This window comes from Balaenoptera musculus, chromosome 2 (assembly GCF_009873245.2).
Source record: "Balaenoptera musculus isolate JJ_BM4_2016_0621 chromosome 2, mBalMus1.pri.v3, whole genome shotgun sequence".
Classification (NCBI taxonomy): Eukaryota; Metazoa; Chordata; class Mammalia; order Artiodactyla; family Balaenopteridae; genus Balaenoptera; species Balaenoptera musculus.
In genome coordinates, this window is record NC_045786.1 from 134,721,837 (window position 1) to 134,746,286 (window position 24,450).

Below are 24,450 nucleotides of genomic sequence, written 5' to 3' on the forward strand. Positions count from 1 at the left end.
GGGACACGAACCTTGAATTTGGTCAGAATCTATTGCATGAAATCTAAAGATATAAACCAACCTATCTGATGATGCCAGGCAGCATACTGTCCATGCCGGGCATGCTTAAAAGTGCCAGCCTTTTCTTCTACAGATCAGTGTTGTCCAGTAGTATAATAATATGAACCACATATGTATTTTGAATTTTTCTATTAGCCACATTTTAAAAGATTTTTAAAATTAAAAGGTAAGATCAATTTTAATAATATATTATAGTTAACTCAATATATCCCAAATATTATCATTTCAACATACAGGCAATATGAAGATTCATTAACAGATAGTTTCATGCTAAGTCTCTGAAACCTGGAGTAGTATTTTACAACTCACAGCACATTTCAGTTCAGACACAGTTCAAGTGCTCAATAGCCCCATGTGGCTAGTGGCTATCAAAAAGGACAGTGGAGGTCTAGAGGTAGCCTTGTAATTGCAAGGAATTTCATTCCTGAATAACAAATAAACTCTCTTTAACTGATTAAGATAGTAAGTTTTCAAAACAGTTTCCAGGACCAATCAACATAGAATACAGGAGTTTTATCTTTACAAAATTAATCAACAGAATTTGAGCAACTTATCGAAGCAACTTACTTTACACTGAGGAAATTCTATTGAGATATTAAGCCTCCCTCTATATCTTGACTCTCAATCTGTCCATTTCAAATCTGCTACCATTCTGTCCAAACTCCCTTTATCTCCGACCTAGACTACTTCCATAAGGCTACTACACAACTCCAGGAGGCACCATGCACATTATATTCTGTTAATGTGCTCTTTGGATGCCATTCACTCTATAACTTGACTATAACTCAATACAAGGTGTGTGTGTCTGTGTGTTGGGGGGTGGGGAGGTACATGCCTACTAGAGCTATGCAAAAGAGGCCTTGTCCTGCTTCCGCTTTAAGGCCACAACCCATTCTCCATGTTGAAGTGAGAGGAGTCTTTTCAAAATGCAAGTCTGATTTGTCATCCCTCACTACTCCTATTTGAAATGCTCAAATGATTTTCCATTGTTTTAAAAATAAAACCAGAGTCCTTAATATGGCCTATAAGGTTTTGCATGACCCTGGTCCTGACCTGTCTTTCCACACTCGTCTCATATTACCCTCCCTTTAGCAATCTATGCTCAGCCTCCTTTTTTGTTTCTTTAATGTACCGTTTGCAGCCACACAGAGCCTCTGCACTTGTACTGTACTCCTGCACTGTACTCCTGCATGGAATGTTCTCCCCTGACCCCGTTTCTCCTAGTTAACTCCCACACATATTTTTGATCTATACTTAAGCATAAATCCTTCTCTTACCTCTAGGTCTAGCTAAGAATCTAAGTAAGATTCCTTGTCATATGCTTTGTATCCTTCCTAAACTATAAATTCCACAGGGGCAGAGATTATGGCTGTTCTTAGTCATTTATATTCGCAGCATGAGGGCAACAATATAAGATTGTGCAGTGTACACTGAACAAAAGGGCCATACCTAAGGGGCAACTTTCAAATAAGAGTAGTATATTACTACAACAATTTTTTGATGGACTGTTGGTAAAATTTCTTTTACTAACAAAATCAGCCTATTGCAACAATTTTCTAAAAGCTGGAGAATAAAGGTGTCTTGATGTAAGGATGCCTTTTCTAATTTACTCATAAACACTGAGTGGACTGGCATCAATTCTGCCATTATCTGGCACAATACCTAGCACACATGAGATACTCATTAGCTACTTGTTTAAAACAGAATGTCTGAGTGGTCTTAACAAAGAAAGTGGGTTGTTTGCTTGAACCTGCAGAAGTAGTAAACAAATTGATATTAACTGATAAATTGATAAGAATACTTAAGAAGACAAATTATTCTTACATGACACTATCTTTCTATGCATTGCACTGAAAGCTAAGGTACAGATAAAAATTCAGAAATGATTTTTATCTTGAAAGTCATTACTTTGCTCCATCGTTACATTTCTAAATCCATTGTTTATGATGACAGTTTTTTCTCAAGTGATTGTGTGAAACAGAAAGAGAAAGCAAAAAATATTTTTTAAGATAATAAGTGAGGTCAACAGTTTTCAGCCTGCTTCTAAAAATATTTGAAACACTTTTTAAAGAAAGTTTATGGGATTGCTTGGTAAAACTGTGTTAGCATTATCCACCAAATCTTCAAGTCTAGGAGATTGTCGTTACCTTAGAGGATTATTATTAGAGAGGAAGGAAAACTTCATAACATGATGGCAATATCACCACCTTTATCATAAGTGTGCAGTATACTTATTACAGGAGCAATCTTCCAGCTGACAGCATGGAAAAATTGTTTCTGAACTATATTGTCAAGATTTCATATTTGAGTAATGAATTCTTGATAATAAAGCTTCAGTAATGAAAGGTTTAATAAATGAACGTGCTCTGATGGACTGAGCTTCTAGAAACATGTATTCCTATAGATTTAAAGGGATTAAATAAAAGTAAAAAAAAAAAAAAAAACAGCACCAGAAGGTAGGTCTTTTTATTATCTTTGGTTTGTGATAAGAAACAGAGAGGAGAGTTAAGACTTCAGAATATCTTGGCCAGCTTGTGACCTCCACCTGACTGTATTAATTTGGTCAACACGCATAACATAAGAATGGAGGGGCTTTTCATCTTAAATTTGCCAATATTGCTTAAAAGCCAGCAAATTTTCTAGGGTTTCTAGTAAGAATACTAGATATTAGAAGAAGGATATTTAGATATCACACCCTTTGTTCTCCCTTCTTTGTGCCGTTACTGTAAGAGAAACTGAGGGGAGGGTACATACCTCTTATTTTCTTTTCAGTTATCCCCACTAGGTCGAGTTTTATGAGGACATCTACAAAAATAAATAAAATACATAGAAATAAAAAACCCAGAGTAACATAATTTTATATTCTCTTACAGAACAATTAGAGTTGCCAGTTATGTCTGGCTTTTGCACTGATTTATTCATTTAGCATTTACTGAGATTTGCTGTATTTTAGGCAATGAAGTAAGTATTGGGGGGTTCAATGAATAAGTTATTTTCCCTGCCCCAAGGATATTATTTCAGTGGAGGAGACAGATATGGAAACAAATACAGGAAGTTTGGAGTTGCTGGGAGAGGTCCACAGAAAGAGGTGGGTTTTTTGTGGATTTTTGAAGGATATGAGAGATTTCATTGTTTTTGTCTTCCAAGCAGAGGAAATACTTTATCTATAAGCACACGGTTTTGAAAGATTCTGGTGTCTTCAGGGAACACTGAGGAATTCAGTGTGACTAGAACATAGGGTGTGTGACAGTGGAAGTATAGGTGTAGGTTGGAATACAAAGAAGATACATGAGGCTGTGGCTGGAAGAGTAAGAGGTTATAGCCACATTAGGATGGATTTCAGAAGGCAAATTTATAAGTTTACATTCTTTTGTTTAGGGAATAGGCTCTCTGTTTTTAAAGACCCTAACTTTGATAGCTTGTGGTTAGATTTAACTGTGGTCAGACTGGTGGTATAGAAATCCAGTAGAAACTATTGTAGTAGTCCAAAGGACAAATAATAGTCCGAACTAAGGCACTGTAGTGGTGATGGTATGGAGCGGTTGGTTTAAGAAACATTTCTAGAATCAAATGTATATAGAAAAGAGGGGAAACGGATGATCAACAATATTTAGATAGTGAAACTCTTAATCAGGATTGGAAAATATGGACTGCCAAGCAGATAAGAGAAGATGATGAATTCAATTGTGAACATGTTAAATGTAAGGTATCTGTAGAATCTGTCATATGTGACCTGTAAACTAGTCTGCATAAATTGGCCTTCTTAATTTTAGCAAAGTTTTGATAACTATTTGACATTCAATTGTTTCTCCCTGCCAGGAATTTAGTTATGTCCACAGTATAATAGGGTATAAGATGGTGGTGGTAAGTGAAGAGAGTTGGGAGGTAGATACCTGATTTTATCATGATACCCATTTGTTGTGAATAGTGTGGTCAATTATATTGACATTTCTTGTGCCACTATTTATTTTGTAGACTATACATAAATCTTCATTTGATACCATTCAAAATGGTATAGTTTAAAGAGAAAAATTATGTAGACATCAGGTCTCTCCTAAATATAAAAATATAATAACATTCATTTTTATACAGCCCAGGATCAAATGGGCAGGAAAAATCTGGGCCAAATTCGGATGTAGAAACTGTCCTTAGACACTCTCCCCAATTCCTTCTTTGATGTTGTTGTCTCCCACTTTAACACCCTCAGCCTTTCTTCCTTAGTCCAGTGCCCTCATATGGTTCCTGTAATCAGGGTGTATCCTTGCCATCCTTCTCTTGCGAGGCAACCTAGCCATACCCAAAATCTTTAGGGCCTACACTGTTCACTAGCCTGAGAAATAGGTCTGCCCTAATGAATATCACAACAAAATATTTAACCATTTTCCAAAAAGAATTTCATGCCGATTATTGATAAACTTAGACAAGTGGAAGATCAAATTAATCAAGAACCAGAATGCAATGCTGCTATTAGAAACTATACCTTTTAAAATCAGATTATAAAATCAGACTATACTTTCAAAATTATATTTTTTTCTCATTGGCTCTCTCTTAATGTTATTTAAATAGCTATAATTAGGATATAATCTGTCTTATTTTTATTTACATTTTATTTTACTTCAGAGTCTGAATCTACATGGAAACAGCTTGAGTAAATTGAGAGATCTCTCCAAGTTAACAGGACTTCGAAAACTTAATATCAGCTTTAATGAATTTACTTGTTTAGATGATGTATACCACCTGGTAAGAACTGTCTTTTGAAATTATTTAAGTAAAATAAAATTATTAATTTAATGAATAAATTATTTTGTAATTTAGACCTCACATATACCATATTAAAGATTATACAGCCCAATTCAGGGAACAAAACATACATAAACTATATATATAGTATGTTACTTTCTCTAAAATAGGCCTTAGATTTAGATTCTGTTTACAAAACCAAATATACACCTGTGGTCATATCTGATTTTCTAGCTACTTGAAAATAAATGTAAAACTACTCCAGACCTGTTTTTAAAATGTCATTTGTAAAGTGTCCATTTCCAATTTCTTCTGCTCTTTTTTTCTCACTTTTTTTTCTCCTTATTGTGAGTCTTTATTTCTTCCTCATTTTCTAGTTTACCACTTCACAGGCTAATGTTGTCAAGTCTTCCCATCTGTTCATTATCCATATGGTTAGTTTCTCTTTCTCTCTTGCCTTGTCCTTTCTACCCGCATCACACACATAGATTCTCATTGATTTGTGTTTGCCTTCTTATAAATCAAGACAAATACAGTAATACACGTGTACACTCAGGTATGGATCTATCTGGCTTTTGTTTTCCCTGTTATGTGTCATATAACAAAAATAATTACATCTGGGTCCCAGAACTCCAACCCAGGCATCCGTTCCATAGGTCCCAAGTCACTGACATACCTTTTCAGAATATATCATCATTCTCAGCTCTTGCTCATTCTCTACTCTATCTCCTTGCAACCATGTCAAGGCCCTTGTACTGCTACTTCTGCGACTGTGGTGAGAGTTGCTGCTTTGGCTTATTGGCCTTAGATTTAGTATTAAACCCTCTTCCTTTTTCTTTACTAAGCCAAAGTCCTTTTTTTTAATTGAGGTAACATTGGTTTATGACATTATATAAGTTTTGTGTGTACAATATTATATTCAACTTCTGTATACACCTACAGTGCGCTCACCACCAAAAGTTTAGTTTCTATCTATCACCATACAGTTGACCACCTTTACCCATTTTGCCCTCCCTCCACCCTACTTCCCCTCTGGTCATCCCTACTGTGTTCCTTTTATCTATATGTTTTTTATTTGGTTTGGTTTGTTCATTTATTTTGGTTTTTTTTTTACTCCACATACAAGTGATATCATACAGTATTTGTCTTTGTCTGACTTATTTCACTTAGCATAATACCCTCCAAGTTCATCCATGTTGTTGCAAATGGCAAGATTTCATCTTTCTTATGTCTGAGTAATATTCCATTGTATAATATGTATCACACCTTCTTTATCCATTCATCTGTTGATGGACAATTGGGTTGCTTCCATATCTTGGCAATTGTAAATAATGATGCTATGAACATAGGGGTGCATATTTTGAATTAGGTTTTTGTACTCTTCAGATAAATACACAGAAGTAGAAAAGCTGGATCATATGGTGGTTCTATTCTTAATGTTTTGAGGAATCTCCATACTGTTTTTCATAGTGGCTGCACCAATTTACATTCTCACCAACAGTGCATGAGGGTGTTACTTTTCTCCACATCCTCTTTTAATTCTTACCTTTTGATAATAGCTATTCTAATAGGCATGAGGTGATATCTCATTGTGGTTTGATTTGTGTTCCCCTCATAATTAGTGATGAACATCTTTTCATGCACCTGTTGGCCATCTGTATGTCTCCTTTGAAAAAAGCTCCTGTGCCCATTTTTTTTTTTTTTTTAATTATTTAATTTATTTATGGCTGTGTTGGGTCTTTTCGTTTCTGTGCGAGGGCTTCTCTAATTGCGGAAAATGGGGCCACTCTTCATCGCCGTGCGCGGGCCGCTCACTATCCGCGGCCTCTCCTGTTGCGGAGCACAGGCTCCAGACGCGCAGGCTCAGTAATTGTGGCTCACGGGCCTAGTTGCTCCGCGGCATGTGGGATCTTCCCAGACCAGGGCTCGAACCCGTGTCCCCTGTATTGGCAGGCAGACTCTCAACCAGTGCGCCACCAGGGAAGCCCCTCCTGTGCCCATTTTTAAAATTGGGGGGTTGTTTGGTTTTTTTTGTTGTTGAGTTGAATGAGTTTTTTTATATATTTTGATATCAGCCCCTTATCAGATATATGATTTGCAAATATCTTCTCCAATTCAGTAGGGTTGTCTTTTCATTTTGTTGATGGTTTCCTTTGCTGTACAGAAGCTTTTTAGTTTGGTGTAGTCCCATTTGTTTATTTTTGCTTTTGTTTAGGAGACATATCTAGAAAGACATTGCTAAGACCGATGTAAAAGAGCATACTGCCTATATTTCTTCTAGGAATTTTAATGGTGTTGGGAAGTTGGACGGCCACATGCAAAATGGATTAAAGACTTAACTGTAAGGCCAAAGTCCTTTTTAATAGAATTCCCCTTGGGTTTGGTATGCAACTGAGGAAGAAGGTAGTTTTAATAGAGATCCCAGGACTATATATAAATTTTGGGCATTTTGTTTAATTTTCTTCTAATGATTTGCTAGCAGTTCCAAAGGTTATAACAGGCATTATAATTTTGCTTAGGCACAGATTTAAAGACTAAACTCTTAAGTCATGCAAGGTGAGTGAGCTTAGCCAGCTGCCCAGCATGTATTTGCAATGTAGCTTTGTTGTTCTTTAATACAAAAATTTCTTTCATCATCATAGCCTCACAGCCTGCTTATTGGATGACTATTACCACAGTCATTTTACAGAGAAGGGGACTGGACAAATTTTATGCCCAAGTGGTATTTTCAAATTTTAGAACTAGTAAAGGTAGCTAGATATAGACCCCTCAGACATTAAGAATCCAATGTATAAACATGTCTCTAAAAATGACTGTAAGGCTCTCTGGATGTTCAGAGAGAGGAGATACTGTACATGTAAAATAAAACACAGATACTGAAAACTACATACTACAAACAAGTGGTTTAGTAAATTATTATAAGGTGAACATGCTTGTTAACTAGCGTCCAGGTCAAGAAATAAAACTTTGCCACCTACAGCATAAACCCCTTCTATATGCCTCATTCCTTCAAGAAATCATTATCCTGACTGCTAATAGTTATCCTCTCCCTGCTCTTTTTCCCAAACGTGTATCCCTAGCACAGCAATTTGGTTTTCCCTTTTTTTTTAATGTACTGTATTTTTTAAGTCTCTTTTAAGTTTCCCTTCTATCCCCTTCTGCTCCCCACTGTTTATCTGTAGAAATACTTGGACCTTCAAAACCAAAGAGTTTCCCACAGTCCAGACCCTGCCAATTTGCTTACCTATGATACACCCTACATGCCCTCCACCCTCCAGATTTTCTACAAATTGGCAGCTGGATCCAGAGATTGGATCAGACTCAGGTTCCATTCCTCTGGCGAGACTATAAGGGACACATAATGTCTAGTTGTCTCACTTTTCTGATTCTAGGAGCCATTATTAATGCCTGTATCTATTAATTCATTGGAGATTACAAAATAGCAACATTCTTATTCTAGCATTTCTTTTTCATTTATTAATTGGAACACTTTTACATAGAGACATTTCCCCTTATCTATTATTTGCATACCCAGTAGGACCATTCATATAGAAAATGCGGAATAGATGTTTGATTATTTGCCTTTATTACCAACTTTGAAGATAATGAATTATTTCCTTATGAATTCCCAAAGATGAGCAATGCTTTTTTAGTTTTAATATCATTAGGAATGCAAGGACTTAAACATATTTGATGATATTCAATTTACTGCAATTACTATCATGATTGAAGCTCAGATTTTCTCATCCTTAGCCAGCGGAAGCATCATAAGGTTAGTTCGTTTTGCCATGACCCTAGTAGTCTGTGATAGCTTCTTTGCCGCCTGGTATGAAAGATGTTCCATACACATTTTATGTATTTTTCTGTTGCAGACATGGGATCAACTATTTCTTCAAGGAGCCCTGGTTTCTTTTAGAGAAGTGGTATTTAAGGGCCACAATCTGGGTTGGTCATTGTTTCTAGGTCTTTCCATTGGACAGAATTTGTTGTGGGGGAGGTGTGTGTGTGTGTGTGTGTGTGTGTGTGTGGTATATGTGCAACTGAAACTAACCTCATGAATTTATATTGATACTTCCAATTCAAATTTAAGACTGCAAATCATTTAACTTAACCTTTCTCTGTTACTTAACATCTTTATCTTTTTTTCCCACACCAATAATCCTGATTCTCAGGGATACAAGGTGATAGAATTAGGATATTTAATAATCACTCATTTGTTTTATCCCCTATTACACACACAACAGTCTCAGAATGATAGCGCTAGTACTCTTATCAACATGTTACTGGAAAGATTTTTTTTTAAATTTTGTGTATGTTCTTTTCATTCTTGTCTATTTAAAAAAAAATTAAAATTATCATACTATATCTACTTTGTTAGAGCATGTAGCCCTTACACTCTGTACACTCTCCCTTTTAGTTCATTGGTAATTGTGTATTTAATTCTTATCACCAGTTCTTAGGGTGGTATCAAACATTTTGATTGTCTGCAAAATATTCTATTATAGATTCCTCAGGAAGGGCTTATGGAAACAATATCCCTTCAGTTACTGAATGTTGATAATAATTTATCTATGTCCTTTATACTTGAAAGGCAGTTTTGTTAGATATAAAATCCTTGGCTCACAATTTCTTTTCTTGGGCATCATAAATGTTATTTCATTTTCTTCTGGCATAAAGTGTTGCAGTAGAAAAGTCTGATGAGAATGTATAATTTTTTCCCTTGTAAGTCACAGGTTTGGTTGTTCTGGGTCAATATTTCAGATTCACAGTATGCTTTTCCAAAATGTAGATTAAAATCATTTTTTCTTTTATTTTTTTTGAACTGGAGGTTTTTAGCAATTTTTCTGTTTCCTTTCTTTGGTTCTCTTCTTTAGGAACTCCCATTATCCATATGTTGAATCTTTATCTATCTTCACTATTTGTCACTTTCTCTTGAGTCCTTTTTTGTTTTTTTTTTCTAAAGGAAATCATATTCTTCATTATACCTTTTTGTATGTCTGAAGTAACTCCTTATAACTTTTTTTTTTAATTTATTTATTTTTGGCTGCATTGGGTCTTTGTTGCTGCATGCGGTCTTTCTCTAGCTGCGGTGAGAGGGAGCTACTCTTCGTTGTGGTGCGTGGGCTTCTCACTGTGGTGGCCTCTCTTATTTTGGAGAACTGGCTCTAGGTGCACAGGCTTCAGTAGTTGGGGCTCACAGGCCCAGTTGCCCCATGGCATGTGGGATCTTCCCGGATCAGGGCTCGAACCCGTGTCCCCTGCATTAGCAGGCAGATTCCCAGCCACTGCACCACCAGGGAAGCCCCTCTTGAGTCCTTTTTATCTCTCCATTTAGATTTTAAATTGATTTGATTTTTTAAATTTTCATCTTTTTCACCTTCTATTTATCTTAAGGCATTATTTGTTGTGTTTACTTCTTTTGTCTTTGACTAGTTTAATCTTCATTTCTGAAATGCTTTTATTATTTTATTTTGAATTCTTTTCTGGGTTCTTTCATCTCATTTCTGAGTTTTTCTAATCCAGATTTATGTTGTTATTTTGTATCTTGTATCATTCTTAAATCTTTTTGCTTGTTCTGAAATAATAGGTTTATGGTTATGATATGTTTCTTGGGCATATATTTCTGGTATACTTTTATTGCCTGCAGCAATATAGCAATATTTCTCTATGTCTTACACACACACACACACACACACACAGCTTTCTCTGGGATTTGACCTTAATACTTTTTTGCTGCTCATTTTCCAGTGAAATTAGTTCTTAACTTTTAAAACAAAAGTGGGATTTGGGAAAGCTTTTCTAATTTCACAGATCACCCTCTTCTGCTGTTTATATGTACTGTTTAAAAACTGTAGCAGTTACTTTCTGAAATTTCCTGGCTCTATTCCCTTCCTCCACTTCAGTTTGAACTTTCTCTTTTATTTGACTTTTTTGTCCTTATCCTGTTTAATTTTTATTTAGCCCAGCAGTCTCTTCTCCAAGAAAGATTCAGTTCTGTAAGGGAGCCCTGGTGGGGCAGTTTGAAGATTCGTAGGGGCTAGACTGCTCCACCCCCTTCAGACCTTTTTACTGTAGGTCCCATGCACTCGCCTGGTATCAAAGAGGGCAAAACTCCTCCCACTTTCAACTGCTGTATTCAGTTGGCCCTCATACCTTCCATTGAATATTGGTTGGCTATTTTGGGGCTCTCTTTATTCTCAGGTCCATCAGATGCTGCCCTGATGCTTCCCTCTTCCTCTCACATAGAGCTGGACACCATGTAGGTCTTGTGGTTGTTGGTGGTTTATCCCCACCAACTTCTTTGAGACTTATGGGGCTACCTTGTTATGTAGCTTTGTTATAAATGTTGTCCATAGAATTTTGGTTTTATTTTTAACTCTCTTTTTATGTGGGGATTCAGAGAGATTGAACACCTATGCTGCCTAGCCTCTATATTCTACAGTAATCAACTTTGCATGTGTGTTTAATATTAATTATATTTATCTCAGCATCATAAAAGGTTATAATCTAATTTAATCACTCACCTGTTATTCCTATTGTCTTCTAAGTTTTTTAATTTGCCTCTCATTTTTACTGTCATTTTCCTTAAGCATGTCTCTAACATGGAGAGTTTCCATACCCATCTTGCATGCTAGGCATTAGTTCTACTAGGTTGCAGAAAGTAAACATATTGTCACTATGTATTCATCACCCTGGCCTTGCCTGGTGAGTCAAAATACCCAACCTGTGACTGTTTATATAATGGAAGACCTGGGCTTCATAAATGGTGGAAATATACTATATAGTTTTTATAGAGTTTTAAAAAATCTAAATAAGACATCCACATAAGGTAAATTGAAATGGCATAAGCTGTATGCCTGTCATTCACTCACCTGAACTTTCAGAAAAGGAGAGTATCCAAGCAAAAGGAATAGGAACAGATTTTTTTTTTCCTCTGAAAATAGCTACACCATAGTCAGAGTTGGCCAAGAAAAGACAAATATGTATGGCTATTTGCAACTTTAATAGATTATGGGCCTAATTTTTTATGGAAATAGTACTTCTGTCTTATCTTTTCCAATGAGAAATTTATTGTTAAAGTGTTTCTAATGCCTTGAGACAGCTAATCTACATTTAGAGATTGAACTATTACCCCTAAAATATTTTAAAGAGGTCTTGTGCGTTTTAATATTTGTAAGTTGGGCTACATTGTACTGTAACTTACCAAAGATTTAAACTGAAGCACAAGAAATGTTAAAACACAAAACTCTGCTACAAAAGTGAAAATATTACTCCTTGAATATTTATGGAGTGTATGGAGTCTGTTTTATATTCTGGGAATGTAAAAAAGTGAAGATCCCACCCCTGTTTTCAAGGAAAGAAGGCAGTTATCTTTATATGATGCATGATTCACAAATGCTAGTCTGCATGCAAGTGCCGGAATTTGGGACAAGTTTTTAACCACTTTTTGATGAAAAATGGGAGAAGATGGGCCATATAGTAAATTTTTATAAATCTAAATTAATTTAATTTAAAAGACTGTTCTAAGATTATATCCTTAATACTTTTTTACTGCCAAATATCCTTTTGTTCAAGAAATAATCATAGTAAATTATAGGATTTTTTTTACTATGCTTACTTATGAGATTAAAATGTCAGTAACACTATTTGATTTCCAGAAATTTTTTAGATTTTAATGATCTGAACACTCAACTCTTGAAACCTGAGTCACTATAATAGATGCTATTCCAACAATACAAACTATGCATTTATATAGCAGTGACTAATTCTATGGTGAATTCAAACAATTGTTTGTTTTAAACTGTAAAGAAATCAAGTTTATTTTTAATTTATAGTAATATTATTTTTATTTTAAAAAATATGTTGCAAAATATTTTCTTCAAGTACTCTTTATCTCTTTCTTGTTCTGGGTCTGAGTTCGTATATACTTTAAAAGAAAATTTTGTTTGCAACAAATAGAAGTAACAAATTAAAGTCTTAAAGACTTCTTACAAATATGTAAAATAAAGATCTGAGTATATAAATGGCCAAAGATGAGAAACACAACAAACAAAAAAAATTTTTTAATGTCTAATATAAACACATGGAAAAGATGTGCAACTTCGCTGATAATAATGTAAATTAAAATAAGGCGGGTGGGTTGGTGGGTATGTAAGGAAATGAGCATTCTCAAATTCCATTGCTGGAAGAAAAAACTGGTACAAACTTCCTTAAAACTATTTGGCAACATTTATCAAGAGTCTTAACAATACAGAAATCCTTAAAACCAGTAATCTTATTTCTAAAAACCTTTTCTGAAAAAATATTGGCATCTCGGTTAAAGTATTATGACCATGGACATTTGTTGCAGTGTTGACAACAATTAGAAGCCACATAAATGTCCATAATGAAATGTTTAAAACAATACTAATAATTCACATATTAGAATACTATGCAATCATGAAAAATCATTTTAAAAAATAAATTTATTTATTTAGTTTTGGTGGCATCGGGCCTTCGTTGCTGCACACGGGCTTTCTCTAGTTGCGGCGAGCAGGGCCTACTCTTCATTGCAGTGCGTGGGCTTCTCACTGCGGTGGCCTCTCTTGTCGTGGAGCATGGGCTCTAGGTGCATGGGCTTCTGTAGTTGTGGCACGTGGGCTCAGTAGTTGTGGCTTGTGGGCTCTAGAGTGAAGGCTCAGTAGTTGTGGCACGCGGGCTTAGTTGCTCCATGGTATGTGGTATCTTCCCAGATCAGGGCTCGAACCCATGTCCCCCACATTGGCAGGTGGACTCTAAACCACTGTGCCACCAGGGAAGCCCCATGAAAAATCATTCTGAAGAATATTTAATGGTGTGTGAACATGTTAGAAGGGTACAAAATTCTATATAACAGAATAATAAATATGTTTTATATAAGAAAAAATATATTGGCATATAATAAAAAATGTTTTCAGTGGTTCTTTCTGAGCAATAGAATTATATATGCTTTCTATTTTTTCTTTTTATTTACTGTATTTCTCAGATCTCCAACAAGAACATGTGTTACTTTAATAATTTTTAAAAATTATTATTAAAAATCACGTACTTCTAAAAAAGGAAATTATAGAATGGAATAGGTTTAGTTTCTGCCTCTGAAGATGAACCTTTTTTTTAAATTTTTAAAAAAATTTTTTTGTTTTTTTATAAATTTATTTCTTTATTTTTGACTGTGTTGGTTCTTCATTTCTGTGCGAGGGCTTTCTCCAGTTGTGGAGAGCGGGGGCCACTCTTCATAGCGGTGCGCGGGCCTCTCACTGTCGCGACCTCTCGTTGCGGAGCACGGCTCCAGATGCACAGGCTCAGTAGTTGTGGCGCACGGTCTTAGTTGCTCCGCGGCATGTAGGATCCTCCCGGACCAGGGCTCGAACCCGTGTCCCCTGCATCGGCAGGCAGACTCTCAACCACTGCGCCACCAGGGAAGCCCAAGATGGAACTTTTTTAACCAAGCCATGAGTTCAATAGTATAAACTAGAAGCCTAGATATAAGAAATGTACTTCTTTGTTTGTTGGGGACAATTACCTTGCCAGTTTCTCTTTGCCTTCTCCTCCATGAAAACAAACATTGCCACTCTATGTTAAAAGGCTGAAGTGAGAATTAAGAGAAAATGACTAGGAAAATATGTACATTGATACCATTGCTGCAGTATAACTACTGTTTAGGTTTTCTGTGAGGATTACCAAAAAAGCACGTAAAATACTTAGAGAATCAGAGAGAAAAGAACTATGTAAGTACAAACCGTGATCCTTCTAGCATCACTTCTATTTGTATGTATTGCAGTATAACCTTGAATATTTGGATGCAAGCCATAACCATGTGATAACTCTTGAGGGATTTAGAGGTCTGATGAAACTTAAGCACTTAGACTTGAGCTGGAATCAACTGAAAAAATCTGGCGATGAAATAAATATGTTATGCAAACACACCACAAGCCTTCTCACTCTTGATATTCGACAAAATCCATGGCAAAAGGTATGAAACAGAAATGTTTATAAAAAAGCAAACAATCATTTTTATTTCAAAGCTGTTTTCTCACTACTATTCAAGAATAGCCAGAAATAGGCAAACTATCTTTGTCTCGCTAGAATTCCCTTAAGTATTTCATAAGTTGAATTTAGTGTAGTGATCAAGTGAATAAAGTGTTACTATAAGAAAAGTCTTTAATTTCACATCAGACTTTTCTTGCAATCTCTAATAGTTTAAGAGTATTGTGGTTTTAAGAGTGTTAGATGTCACTGCCATTTGCACACCTTCAGAGAATTTTCATAGTACAGTATAGCTCAGCATGCCAGAACCCTACTGTAATGATGCATAGGAACCAAGAATAATAGAATACAGTGAGAGAAACATACTATTAAAGGGGGAAAAATAAACAAAAGCATGTTTACTTTTAAATTAACAATAGTATGTTTCTCTCACTGTATTCTATTATTCTTGGTTCCTATGCCTCACATTCCCTGATACACCTGAATTATAAAGTCTTATTTATGTTCTGTTATAAAAGGAAATTTGATTGAATGCTATTCTTTCTCATCTTAAAAATATGTAGATTCATGCTAAGAAATTTCAGTATTCAATGATTATATTGAAGAGTATCTCCAAGTATTTAAAATAAGCCCCAAGTTTATAATTTCAAGACTATTCCTTTCCTTGCTTTTCAAAAATGTATATAGACTGTGTTCAACATTTTTAAAAGGGACTAAAGCGTGATTGGTTCTATTAAATTGGCCATATTACTATGTTTATACTACTGTATTTCTCCTTTTTAGCTCAGTAAAATTGAAGGATATTTTTCTTTTGCCAAATCAGACTTCCTGAATGATCACAGTACAGCTATAGCCCTGTTGCCAAATTAAATGTCAAGAGCTAAAGATCTGTATTGGATTACCCATGGAGCTGACTAGCTAAATGCTGATCTAGATAAACAGGAGGCACTGCAGTTGTTCTGTGAACACTTTTCACCACAGTCACTTTTCAACAGCTTGAGGGATTTCCTCTCTTCACAAGAGTAGAACTATCCACCTTCAAACAAAAGAGATTAATTCTTAAATATAATTTAATTTCAAGTGTTATTTAAGGAATTAAGTTAAGCCTTTATTTTTAGACAAATATAATAAAGTAGGAGATGCATAATTTGAATTATGTGGGAAGGAACAAAGAACTCCTTTCCATGTCATAGCACATGTAATATTTTGTAAAAATTAACTTTTGGTATTTTTCCCAAGCCAGCCACATTAAGGCTGAGTGTTATTGGCAGATTAAAGACTCTTACTCAGTTAGATGGAGTCCTTATTTCTGAAGAAGAAGCAACAGCAGCTATGAAATTTATTTCTGGGACAAAGATTACTCAGGTTCGATTTTACTGTTTAATATTTCTTGTTCTATTTAGAATATACAAATAATATTTCCCATACTCTTATTTTGTTATTGAGATTTTATATTCTCTCTTAGCATGCTAATAAAAAAATCAGTCTATAACAATCATATCACTTGAATTTTTTTCTGTTTAAATGTATTCCATTTAAATACCAACTGGTTGTATGGATTCTCATCCCTGCACACTACCCCAAAAATACCTCTAGGGTAACTGTTTTTTCCCTAGTCAACCTGAACTCACTAGAGTCCTTTAGAACCTACATGAAAATAAGCAACTTTCGGTGGATAAGGTAAGCTTCGAGGCCTTGAGAAAGCATTTAGTAAATTATTTACCTAGTATTGATATTACATGTGTCTGGCTGAAAAAAAACAAAACCTATTAACTTGGGGAAGGGGAAATACCTATATTATCCAGATTAAGAACGCTACTTTGGCCAAAGTAGCTTCAACATCCTAAACATCTCCACTCTAGTTATCTAGCTATTTACTTTTTGTGGAATATTTGAATATTAATTCCTTAATGTAATGTTTAATTTTGGATCTGTTCAAAGTGAAGGAAAGAAACTCTTTTGTTGATAAAAATATAATTAACTCCTGAAGAAGTGTTGGGGATTTATCCTACCAGAAATCAAAACTTACTAAAATCCTGTAAGACAATGTGGAATTGGCAGAGTTAGACAAATAGACCAATACAACAGAGTATAAAGACCCAGTGTAGACCCACACATACCTGGAAACTTGATAAATAACAGAGCTGCCTGTACAGATCAGGGAGCTAGTCAATAAAAGGCACTGGAACAAGTGCATTAAGGCTTTCACTACAAAAAGCAAACCCAAAAATGTTTTAGAAGAAAAGATCAGAGATTATCATTGTAACCTTGAATTAGGGAAGAATTTATTATGCAAGAAACAAAGAGCATAAACTATAAAAGATTGGATTTGTCTATGTTAAAATTAATACATCTATTCCTCAAAGGGCAGAAAGTGAAAAGACAAGCTATATACTGGGAAAAGAAATTTGAAACACATCTGACAAAAAATATTCTTTATATATCCAAAATATATCAGGAAAAAGACAACCAGTCAAACAGAAAACTGAGCAAAAGATTTAAACAGACACTTCACTGGAGAGGAAATCAGAACAGCCAAACAACTTAGGAAAAGATGCTCTACCACATTAATACTCAAGAAAATAAACATTAAAACTTAAATGATCTACCAATTTATGGCCACTATTGGGGAGAAAAAAAACCCTTTACAATATCAAGTTTTAGCAAAGATTTGAAGTAAAGGTTACAATTGGTACAACCATTTTGGATAACAGATTGGCCCTATCTAGTAAAGCTGAATATATACATACCCTAAACCTATCAAGTTATATACTCTAAAGAAACTCTTGCATATATATACCAAGAGTCATGCACAAGAATATTTATGACAGCAATGCTTATAATAGCAAAAAACTGAAATCAGCTCAATGTTCATTGATGGGAGAATTGATAAGGAAATATTATATAGCAATGACATATGAATGAACTACAGCTACAGGAAGAAGCATAGATGAATCTCATGGATATAATGCTGAGCAAAAAAGCAAGTCATAGAAGAATATAAACATTATTCAATTTACATAAAGTTTGAATATGTATAAGACTAATATTTTATTTATGGATATAAACATAAGTCTATAAAGAAAGCAAGTATGGTATATACAAAATTTGAGATCATTTGATTGCTTCTTAGGGGATTGATTCACTTGAGAGGAGTGATGGCTTCCAAGGAGAAGGAGAGAAAAAAGATTAGGATGGGGCACCCAGGGAGCGTCTAGGGTAGTAGGAATATTCTAGCTCTTAAACTGGTTTCATGATGGATTATATGGTGTTTGCTTTATAATAATCCTTTCACAGTTTTATAAATATTATTTTGTGGTTAAATGTCTGCTAAAACAAAAAAATGAGTGAGATATATAAAGTATATCCAGATACTGAAAACATTTTAAGGCAAAGAAAATGTCATATTTTAAAAGTATTCATTGGGCTGCTCATCTAGGAAACAATTCTTTTAACTCTCTATATATGGACCTCTCTGTGCTATTTCCTTTATGTGTTTTTTGTTTTATTAGTTATCTCTCTTACGGCATTCTAGTACTAAAGAGGAGAGATCACGGATTCTTAGTATATGGCCTTCTGCCAAAATTCTGACACAGACTTCAAAGTTAGGACCACATTCACATCTGAGTGGAAACTGGTACTTGAAGGTAAAGACAATCTATTAAACCTAATATAAAAATTTAATTTCAATTGATTTTTTAGTCAGCTTTGGCCTTTGTATCATAACGAGGGCATAGATAGGTAATGGGCAGAAAACTGGAAGAGCCAAATTAAAAGTAAAAGAGAAGTCAAGTCATGAGTAGTTATGTCACAGGGGCTAGAACTCAGCAGTGGTCACTACAGAACAGGAAATTTAGGATAAAGGTACACTACAAAACCAAAGGGTAGATTCTGATAATATATCAAAATAAGCAAGAAAACTTTAAAGCTCAGAGCCAGAGACCAAGCCAAAAGTTTGCATGGCAAGGTAAAAGGGATCAAGAATCCTGGCAAGAGAATGGGGGAACTGGTCAGAATTCAGCCAAAGCTAAGGGAAAAGTTCTGGAGCACTAGCAGCTTCTTGCTCAAGAAGCACCCTTTTACCTCTTGCCAAAGATAGAAACTGGGCTAAGAGAATCTGACCCTTGAAAATGGAAGATATTAGTGGCATTCTTTTTATTACAGAATATACATAGATATTTAGTTGTGATGCCGGCTCCGTGATAGTCTTAGCTGACCCCACAGGGAGTTGTGAAATTAGAATGGCCCTTTAAATCTGTCCCAAGTTGGGCTGAGATGGCCAGGCCTTTCCCTTCATCATTGGATGTGGGCCAACCTGGGAAGGAGCATGACCTTGGGCAAGGCAGCTCTCTGCTGCTGATGCTGTCCCTGAAGGGACTGACAGTTGAAGGCTTTCTGCCAACAGCACTTGCAGCAACTGGGACAAGTCCTTCACTGCTGGGAATCTGACTGGCACAGCTCAGTGTCTATAATACCGTATAAGTCCCTCTCTGAGTTATAATCTTGTCAAATTTTACTTTTCTGTAAACTAAGAGCTTTGCAATATCTTTAGTTCCTAGAGGACTTTTTTATGTTACTTACCACATTTGAACTATTTCATTAGCCTTTTTATCTTATAACATTGAAGTTATTGATGTGATCCAGAAGCAACATATAATGTGAATTATTCTACAGATTACTGCGTTAAATTTAGATGGGCAACATCTTTTTGAAATCACAAATTTAGAAAAATTGGAAAATTTGAAGTGGGCATCATTCAGCAACAATAATCTCACTAAAATGGAAGGCTTGGAATCTTGTGTTAACTTGGAAGAGCTCACATTAGATGGAAACTGCATCTCAAAGATAGAAGGTAAGGTATTAGAGAATTCTAAAGTCTTAAAATATGAATGTCTAATTAACAAGAGCAAAAAGTGAATAACACTGAGGATAGAATTTCTGAAGAGGAAGGTCTCCAGAGAATTTCCAAGAAGGTTTGGAGTAGAGTATTCCAAACACCTCTTTAGTGGGATCTGTGACTGGCTGCTATATATAATGAGCCCAACTAGCTGCCTTCCCTCCCCTCTCTTAACCAGTGTTTACCATCTATTACCAAACTTAGCACATTACAAACTAGTCAGTATTCAAAATCTGTACCATTGAGGAAATAAATGAAAGAATGAGGTATGCTTTTGAAAAAGATAAAGCAGCTCAGTTCATTTTTCAAAATATGGAATTAAGGTTACATTTGGAAATTTGAAGACTTTCAACAAAATGAACATTTTATTCACTAGAGGTTGAAAATCAGATATACTATATAACCTTTTACTGGGATCCACATACAAGTACAAATTAAGCAGCTTTACTAATGCCTGCATAAGTGTACACACACACATATCATGCGTACTTATCTAGGTAGAATACATTTCTGGATGTGCATTTTGGTAACAAGGCTGTCCTTGTCAAGGAGAGAAGGTAGGAATTGAAAATCATGCCTGGGAAAGAGACTTAATTTATACTTTATTAGCTTTTGAATTGTTTTTAGCATGTGTGTACTACCTTTTTCATAAAATAGAAAATTTTACTTTAAAAAATTACATATGCAAAAGTATTAAAAACAGCATGTATAACATTTGTTATACTTTATTTTAATGGCTGTTAACAATAGTTTCTACAAATGACTTGATCATAAGAATCACTTAGGATACTTATTGAGTATACAGATCCACAGGCCTCTCCTCTGTAGATTTCAGCTAAGTAAACAGTGGGGGGGTGTGTAGGTCAGGCATCTGTGTTTACAACTATCACTAGTCTCCATTCCCATACAATAGGGTGTTAATTTTGCTATGTATATAACAATTGAGAACCCTATTTCCTTTTTATTCCCCTCCATAAGCCCATTGAAGGGAAGACTCCTTCAACCTGTATTTTCCCTATACCCACTTTTCAAACATAGCTACCCCACTAAACTTTAACAGATATTTATCTTCTTTTTTCCAAACATAGATAGGCTTAATATGCATTTAAGGATTTTTGCTTTGATAGTACATCCTAACTTGCCCTAGATTGATTTGCTTTCAGCATTTCATAGTCCCATGATAAAGGCTGGTGTGAAAGGGGTGCATGAATAAAATTTATTGAGGACTGATTATTTATTTGCCAAAAGCTATAACTGATACTTTTCAAATGCCATTCCATTTAATTCCATAACTGTTAGAAGTAGATTTCAGTATATCCATTTCATGGATGAAGAAAATTAGGCTAAGAGGTTACATAACTTTACATAATTTACCTATGGTCCCAAATCTAGTGTGAAACCAACATTTGAAACCAGCTCTGACTCCAGAGTTCTTATCTGTCAACTGCACCGTCCTACCTACAGTTATAAAGTGTCTACAGCACATAATGTACATAGGGGGTTAGATTGTGGTGAGAGGAAGCATTTTCTAAAGTTCTGTCTTAGAGTACTTTCAAGCATACAAAGGTAGAATTAGGTTCTTTTTAATACAAATGATGGCACAGTAAGGAATACTTTCCAGAGTGTTGTATTCTAGTTCCTTACCCTTAATGTTTTACAATGGGGGTTGGTGATTATTTTGAGCTTTGTAAAGTAGAGCTTTATATTATTGTGATGGTGAAAACCTTAATTAATTACATAACTTAAAGGTTATTTGAAAGCTTAATTCAGTATTTCCTATACAATACCTTCCCTTAACGCCTAAAAAAAATGAGTCTACTTGGAAATCCAAAATTGGAGTTTAATATATTATCTAGGACTTAATACACATTATATTCTTCTTTAACAAAAGGAAAAACAATGATGGTTAATACTATAAAATCTGTAAAGCCATCTGAACTTAGAAAAAGAGAAACAGTAAAACAACCAGCCAGTTATTTTTTAAATTAACCTTTCAGTGCTGTCTGAATCTTTTCTTGAATTTGCTTATTTTTCTAGGCATTTCCAAGCTAACTAAATTAACCCACCTCAGCATAAATAATAATCTCCTCACTGGTTTGGAAAAGCATACTTTTGATAACATGCTTCATCTTCATTCCCTTTCTCTTGAGAACAACAGAATCACTTCATTGAGTGGTTTACAAAAAGCTTTTACACTAATTGAATTATACATAGGCAATAACTATATTGCTCTCAATCAGGAGATCTACAATTTAAAGGTGACTATCTGGGGTACTAATGTTTTTGGTTTTCTAAATATTTTCTTATTTCTTTATACTATGGAAGTAATGCATGTTAACTGTACGGAATTTGGAAAATATAGAAAAATGTAAGGAAGAAAATAAAAATCAAGAAAAATGTATTTGATGGCCATTTCCTACCATTGGGACTTGCAGTGGCCTCTTTCCTTTTGCTGATACCATATTGCTAGGGCTTTATCTCCTACCAAAAACTTATGTCCATTTCCCATCTTTCCTTACTTGCAGCCTTATCCTCGTTGTATTCCCCCAATACAACTACTTCTAGAGCTGCAGAGTCAACCTAATCAACAATAGCAACAAAACAAACCATTTTACATTATAGATGCAGATTAGTTTTACTCCCTCTTGTCTTAACCTCTCCCATCCATATCTACTCAGGGCCCTTCCTTCACAACAAACGTCTTACCTAATAAGGAAGCACATTTTCCCTTAAGATGAATTCTGCTACTCTCTTACAAGGCAGAAGCACTTCAGTTTTATCCCTCATCAGAAGGCTGTGTTTTTCATTGTTTCAATTCACTGTTGTATCTGTATACACACATACTATTTAATAGATCATTATTCCATAAACAAAGTATATGTTTTAAACTTTGCTAAATTTCTTTACAAGTCTTTATCATGGGTAATACATTTAGCACCAGCATCCAAAAAGGGATTCTGATCATATAATACAGACCACTGAAATACTGCACAAAATTAGACCTTAATAGTATGAAAGTATAACACTTGCACTAAACAGCATACTTAAAAGCACTCAAATCACTATGAAATGATAGAGTAATTTAATAGTAAAATTCAAGGATGATTAAACTCTTAAGGGGAAAAAAACTTGTTAGAGTGGGATATATATGTATATCACTTTAAATGTATGTATTTTTATTACCAGGGTTTATGCAACCTGGTCATTCTAGATATGTATGGAAACATTATTGTATGGAATCAAGAAAACTACCGGTTGTTTGTAATATTTCATCTTCCAGAACTGAAAGCTCTGGATGGAATCTCAATTGTAAGTTGTTTTATTGACTCATAGCATTTGGTCCAGGCTTCATATTAATATATCCATAGGCCATAATCATTTTGAATGTTGCTTTATCACTAGTATGTTACCCAAACTTATTATGCTTATTAAAATCTAGGTCTCCAAAGCACATTTTAGATCTGGGTTTTAAATGTTTCTCCTCTGGCCAGTTTTTAATTGTTTAAATTGAGACAGTAGGGGAGGGAAGATGCTGCTTACATTTGCACCCACTGAATTCAGTGCCTAACAAATTTATGAGACAGGATAGGAGAAACTGCCCTGGACCCCTACGGTCCTCTTGGGCCTAAAAACAGCTTCCTGCTACCTGGAAAAATACAGTTGTTAAGATTTAAGAAAAACATATTTGGGCTTCCCTGGTGGCGCAGTGGTTGAGAATCTGCCTGCCAATGCAGGGGACACGGGTTCGTGTCCCGGTCCGGGAAGATCCCACATGCCGCGGAGCGGCTAGGCCCGTGAGCCACAACTACTGAGCCTGCGCGTCTGGAGCCTGTGCTCTGCAATGGGAGAGGCCGCGACAGTGAGAGGCCCGCGCACCGCGATGAAGAGTGGCCCCCGCTCGCCGCAACTGGAGAAAGCCCTCGCACAGAAACGAAGACCCAACACAGCCAAAATAAATAAATAAATAAATATATTAAAAAAAAAAAAAAAGAAAAAAGAAAAACATATTTGAACCAAAAAATGGTATGTCAACATTACTAGTAAACTATACTAGTAATAAATAACTTTTTATACTGTGTAAAAAATAACACAGAACATAGGACTGAATATGAAAGCAGTATTTGGAAACTTGGATTCTATAACTAGTAAGTTCACACAGGGCTCCTGATTTCCATGTAACAGGATAAGTGCACAACAAATGGGTGAAGAATAAAAAGGTTCCCTGTGTAACATTGCCTAGCCCCTGTCAGACAATAAAACTCATCAAATTTCTAGGAAATTGAGAGATAGTTCATGATTATTTGGGACTTTGAGGTGCTCTGAGAAGATTACTAATTCTAACCCTGATTTTTTCAGGGCCCTCCTCAGAATGAAGAATCAAAAACATTCTCCCCCAAAAACAAACAATTCTCTAGAATCTTGTATACTGGGTTTTATTTAGGTGTTGGCTTTCATTGAGGGACGTTTTAAAAACAGTCTCATGAAACTAGTACTGTATGTGCTCCAATGGTGGTGTTGAGTATCTTATCCTTCCTCTCTCTCTGTGCCCTCATTTGAAGGGCCACCTGAGAAAGTGCTTTTAGAAGTCAGTGTAGGAAGAACTTTTCCCTCTGAGGAAAAGTTATGCTCTCCTCACTGACAATGAGTATTTTTTAACTATTTTCCTTTTCACTTTGACTACCTAAAAGCTCAGGGCCACATTTATGGTTCAGTGACAGAAACCCTGTAGGACTTATGGTCTATCTGTC

The 24,450-nt window shown here is 35.3% G+C and overlaps 1 protein-coding gene across 1 annotated transcript in view; it reads left to right on the top strand.

The window, feature by feature from the left end:
* LRRC9 (leucine rich repeat containing 9) overlaps nt 1–24,450 on the top strand; it is a 97,059-nt gene that overhangs the window by 43,146 nt on the left and 29,463 nt on the right. Inside the window, 7 exon segments of the mRNA XM_036842050.1 lie at nt 4,681–4,800; nt 14,600–14,791; nt 16,045–16,170; nt 18,318–18,452; nt 19,480–19,657; nt 21,740–21,960; nt 22,889–23,011. Coding sequence (XP_036697945.1) covers nt 4,681–4,800; nt 14,600–14,791; nt 16,045–16,170; nt 18,318–18,452; nt 19,480–19,657; nt 21,740–21,960; nt 22,889–23,011 — 1,095 coding nt within the window.